Source organism: Oncorhynchus tshawytscha, linkage group LG04 (assembly GCF_018296145.1).
Source record: "Oncorhynchus tshawytscha isolate Ot180627B linkage group LG04, Otsh_v2.0, whole genome shotgun sequence".
NCBI classification, from domain to species: Eukaryota; Metazoa; Chordata; class Actinopteri; order Salmoniformes; family Salmonidae; genus Oncorhynchus; species Oncorhynchus tshawytscha.
In genome coordinates, this window is record NC_056432.1 from 39,320,549 (window position 1) to 39,326,548 (window position 6,000).

Here is a 6,000-nt window from a genome sequence, read left to right on the forward strand (position 1 = left end):
CTCACACATATAGGGTTCTTCAGTTTGTTACCATAGGTGAACCCTTTTTGGTGCTAACTAGAAGCCTTTGCTTCTACCTAGCACCCTAGAACCCTTTATGTAGGGTTCTTCATAGAACTCCCTGTATATGGTTGTACCGAGAACCCTTTACGAAGGGTTCGGCCTAGAACCCTATATGATATGAAGGGTTCTACCAATAACAATTTTATCATCTAAAGGTTCTTCCTAGAACCCTCTATCAAGGGTTCTACAGAGAACCCTTTTATCTTTGGAGGGTTCTTCCTAGAACCCTCTATGAATGGTTCCACCAGCCTTATTAGCCTTTAATTGAAAATGATTTCTGACAATACATTACATATATCACAATGCCTTTCTCCGAGGGCCAAGTTATACCCATAATACAGTGGTGTTAGGAAACTCCTGGTTTAGAGGCCACATCAGGCCTGCAAATCACATTATGCTGGCTTGCAAAGGGATGTGAAACTACTATTGGAATCCAGACAGAGATAGGATATCCAACAAGTGGAATTTTTATTCACCCGCAACCTGCATTCAGAATGGCTGCCAGGGTAGAGAAGACTGAATATTGAGACTCCCTCAATCATCTATAATACTAACAAATTGGATTTGTTAAAAAAAAAGATATGCTATTTGTCTTTGTGTCGCATAAAATTAATCAATCAATGTACATGCAAAAACACAGATATTAAAAACAATTCTGAAGATCACCCTGCAGTAGAGCATGCTGGGAAATATGATAAATGCTTCTATGTAGAAACCTTCTTGCCTTCCAAACAATCCTTCTTGCCTGCCAAAAGAATCATCAAATAACCCTTTCTTCCAAACACGGTTCTTAGGATGTAAAATGTTCTAGGTAGAACCCTTTGCCTTACAAAGAACCATTGTCTTCCAAAATGGGTTCTTCAGATCAAAATGGTTATTGGTAGAAGCCTATCCCTGCGCAAATAACCCTTTTGTAACCCTTTTTTCTAGGAGTGTAAATAACTTCATCATGTTAAATACCATAACCCCACCTTGGCTACTGGGCATTAAGAAGCTTGATAGTACAAAGGGTACTGCTTGAGTTACAACACAATAGCCTACAGTAGATAAATGGGGGATTTTGCAATTATGGGCATATGTAACATGTTTTTTTTTTAAATGCATTAACAGAAATAATTTTCTCATTTTGTCAGGAACCATAAACTGGTAATGCCTGTGACCATTTTATTTGACAATACATGGACTTCACTCCATTTTTCTCTGTTTCCCTCTACACATGTCGTTACCATTGCATTATAAAAACATTCAGTTTTAGTTTAAAACTGATTGAAAAACATAATGGCTTTTTGGATTATTTGGTTAATCTGACTATAGGTTTTTGGTACCACCACATTTATAAATAATTATTTTAATACCTTAATCCATAAATATGGGCCTTTGCTGGCTGTGCTTGTATACCTGCACGGAGGCTAGCATCAACAACGTCATTTCTTGTTCAAATTATGATATCATTTTTATATTAGTTATATTGGGAACATATTTCTACTTGATGTAGACAGATGTGTGATAGTTAATGTTTACATGTATTTTTTCATAGGAAATATGTGTACATTAAGTTGGTAATGACTGTGTGGCAGTAATACATTGCATTAGTTGTGTACAGTAAGTGAGTGGAAATCGATATCTAAAATATCATTGATTGCTACAAAGACAGTCAAATATAATTTACTAAGCACTATTGAGCATTTTATACTGAAGGTATACAAATAGTCGCTACTTTGTAATGGTAATAATCTGTTCATTGTCATTACCGACACATTTTGTGGCGGTAGTGACAGTGTTGGTAATGACAATTTGCAACATTTATGGATTTACCTGCCAGACCATGAGGTTTAGTTGGTTAATATGATCAGCTATAAATTCCAACCACAACAAAATAAAGTGTTTTCTTTCAAATAGAGGATAATCTAGATGAGTTAGAGCCTTTGCTGTAAAGACTATTCTCAGATCTTGACATATTCGAAGTTGCTTTTCTTGAAGATGGAAACATAATATAATACACTCTCCATGGCATATCCTTGTTCTCCACGGTCAGTTCCCAGTTCATGTGTGACTTATGATAAAAGCACTATAATGTATCGTTTTGTTCAAAGTAATGGTAATGACATAAAATTGTGGGACAACTGTATTTTGTAGAAAAATATATATATATTTAGGACTTATGACACATAACAAATCTATATAGCTTTCATTTATTTGACTCCTTTTCTAACCAGGTGCATTAAATATTTACAAATCATTTTCATGTTGAAATACATAGCAGAAGATCTAAAGTCAGGGTGTGGGACAATTGCCTTCTCAATGCGAAACAGTGGAACACAGGAATAAAATACTTTTGAAAATGACTCAAAAAGCATATTTGAAAAATTAACAAAACGTTTAATTATTAAGCTTATTTTAGTGTCAACTTTTATGTGTAAAAGAAAACACTTTTTTTCTTAACATAGTTGCAAAACCGCCCGAATAAGGAGTATTGCCGACAAAATAAATGTCTCGGTGGTTTTACTAACTCTTATTGCTCAAAGCATATTTGTTACAAATTCCCATGGCTGTTCAATTACCTGAAAAAAATACATTATCATTGTAGCTAGCCCAATAAAAATAAAATACATTATCATTGTAGCTAGCCCAATAAAAATAAATTACATTATCATTGTAGCTAGCCCAATAAAAATAAAATACATTCGAGGAATATAAATTATGGGCTGATATGATAGCAGATTTATCCATGAAATTATATAAATAATTGCAAATACTTTTGCAAAGCAGATATTTGATCACACAACCCCACAACAACAAACAGTGAAACACATTTGATAGGCTATCATTAATATATCATTGTTTATAAAGGTTTTAGTTCGTTTGGAATTACTGCTTGAACAATAAAGCAGAGTCGCTATTCACCAACACCGCTATTCCAACAGTTATCAGCGCCGCGACATGCACCTGGTTACACCCTGCATCTGATCACTATACCTGCCAGCTACGGAGCAGCCCCCGGCCAGGCACTCACCTAACTTTTGCGGTCACAGAAGATATTGCATCGTTCCTTAAAGTCTTCCTTTTGGACACTGCAGTTCCCATGCTGAAGTGGAAACGACACGAGCAAAAAGCCAGATCATTACACTGATGGGCGATCAGATATGAAGGAAATAAAAGCTCGTTGAAAACACGGAGGTAAAGCGGAACCACGGTAAATGGGAAAACTCCCCCTTTACCCTGAGTTGTAAAAAAAAAATGAACCAGTTTTGTAATTTCATAGCCTACTCAATTACGTTCAATCTAGAAAATCTATTGGTAACTATGGAAAGCTTGTAGTGTGTGACTGTGAGCGCAGGAACAGTGCTGGTGATTCAGAGTCAGAAAACGTGCCCGGCTCGTAGCGCGCGGTTGCTTGCGTGCCCTTCGTGTTGTACTCCTTTATTATACACCCACTAGTGGTGAAAAGGTTTCCACTAGTTAATACAACGACAAAGTCTAAATTGGCTATATCGTAAAAATTCCCCCCAAAATGTTTAGCTTTTTCCTCTTAATTTAAGATTTGTGTTAAGGGTACTGTTAGCAGTGTGGTTAGGGTTAACGTTAGGTTTAAAATCAGATTTTAAGAAGAGAAATTGTAGAAATGGGCGGGGTTTATGACTTTGTGGTTGTGGTAACTAGTGACGACCACGCTTCAGTTGAATCAGTTAGTTCCTTAACATAGAGTATTTTGAGGACTGCCTTGCAAGAAGCAATATTTGTTGCACCCGTGAGGGAGAATGTCATACCAATTGAACTCCTATGCTGTTATAGTGTCCCATCAATTTAACATGTATAGGTGACAGATTGGAGTGGCAGCAAGTCTTGAACCTTAAATGGTTGAGCATTTTTCCATGTCCTTTTGGTCTGTTTTGCCCTGTAGTCGCTGCTAGTTTGGTTGCCCTTTGTTAGGCCATTAGAAGTGCGAGTGATATAAAACAACACATTTTCATTAATATGCTGTAATGTGTAAATATTTACCTAGAAGCCAACCTGCTTGCACCAATCCATTGTAATTACAGTATACTACTCTGAAATACAAACCCTGCAATGAGTTTCATTCATCTATTCATTCCGGTTACAGTAGTATTTACTTTTTTATAGTATAATACAGTCAATTTTCTGGTATTGTACTGTGTGTCATTACACAGTACTTGCTTTGATACCATATTTGCATTACAGTAGGTGTAATGTAATATGAAATACAGATTTTTACTTGCCTCTGAGCTGCCTTGTAAGCTACTGTCAAATTCACGATAACCTCTTTACAGTGCACCATTAAACTGTGGGTAGGCTACTAGCTAAATTATTATTTGTAAAGATGAAGTAAGTCAGCCCTTGTCTCAAAGCAAAGCCTGAATCACCCATCTTGGTTACTTTGTCATCGTCATCAACACAGTATATACAGAGGTGACATCATTGGCCAAGCATACCATCCATCTGACCAAATTCTGCATTTCGCTACACTCGCATTAACATCTGCTAACCATGTGTATGTGACAAATAAACATCTATTTGATTTTGACAGATGTGGTTTAGTGCTGTGGACAACACCCCAAGCGCCAACAGCTATTTCAGCACCATTGACAACTCCTACTCCTCTCGCCACAACAACAGCTTTTTCAGCACCACGGACAGTGTCTATGACAGAAATGCAGACCGTGACAACTGCAGTGCAATCCATTTAGAATACTTCACCCCAAACAATACAAAGTAGAGATTCTCAAGCATAATAATCCAGAACTTTTGTCATTGTCTGCATCCGAAATGGCATCTTAGGGGTCTTGGTCTAAAGTAGTCCACTATAAATGGGCCCTGGTCAGTGTAGGGAATATAGGGTATAGGGTGCATTTGGCACGCACCCCAGAACCTTTGTTTGGAAGGATGTTCAGATTATTCGACAGCATTAGCAGCAGGAGTACAGCTGACGGACTCAGACAGGACCTGAATGACTGTTATAGGGAATCTTTCACACCAGATAACATTCTTGCCTCTTTTGACACTTTCTATCCCAAATGGCACCACTACTTTTGAACTAGGGCACTATATAGGGAATAGGGTGCCATTTGGGGCACAGCCCTTATTCTAACACAGCTGATGCACAAGGACGTCATCGTAGGTAGGCCATAGAGGTGGTGGGTGAAAAGAGTTGGAGAGAAAGAGATAGGAGGACCTGGATGAAGGGTTATAATTGGTTTGCTATGGACAAATATGAAGACATTTTTGGAGAAAAAGATAAGAGCGTTCTTCAATGTGCCTTCGGTGTATTCTATGAGACAATGGCATTGGTACATTGCTTTACACATACACATACAGTATACAGCATTGTAAGCATGGAGCAGTCTATTCTCCACCACCATCTGAGCAACATAAAAAACATATATGTGTGTGATTCCCAAATGGCACCCTGTTCCCTATATGGTGTACTGCTTTTGACCAGGGCCCACAGTAGTGCACTAGGGGATAGGGTGACATTTGGGAGGCAGTCTTTATCTTTGGATCTACAGGACTGACTGGCTGCTACTGAGTACATCAGCGACTTCCCACCTGCTTCATTATCTCAGACAGAGACCAATGGATGTGGGGATGGGTAGAGAAGCAGGGGACGTGTGGTTCAGGTACACACTCTGAAGGAAGTTGACGCTGAAACGTCTGTGTGATTTTTTTTTCACATGCCTGCTGAAGTTTTTCCAATGTTTTTTGACAGTTCCATGTGGAGATGCTAGAGCACTAGTGGGTTTTCATCAGACTTGCAGCCAAAATATGAATAATTAAGACAATGGCCTGTGGGTGTGTCTGTGAGTGCAATGGGCAGATAATGGGAAAGTTTCAGACCCCAAAATTAGCCAGGGATGGAATTGGCTTTGGGGGATAGGTTTAGGTCTTTTTTTTTTCCTTTTTTTTTAGGGCTTTATAAAT

At 38.1% G+C, this 6,000-nt stretch overlaps 1 protein-coding gene across 4 annotated transcripts in view; it reads right to left on the reverse strand.

Moving 5' to 3' along the window:
- Positions 1-3,447, reverse strand: part of LOC112248696 (NMDA receptor synaptonuclear signaling and neuronal migration factor-like) — a 40,029-nt gene extending 36,582 nt beyond the window's left edge. For all 4 annotated transcript variants that reach the window (XM_024417945.2, XM_024417944.2, XM_024417943.2 and 1 more), the window contains exon 1: positions 3,077-3,447. In XM_024417945.2, coding sequence (XP_024273713.1) covers positions 3,077-3,147 — 71 coding nt within the window. In that variant the 5' untranslated portion in view covers positions 3,148-3,447. The remainder of the gene's footprint in view (positions 1-3,076) is intronic.
- Positions 3,448-6,000: the final 2,553 nt, after the last annotated feature.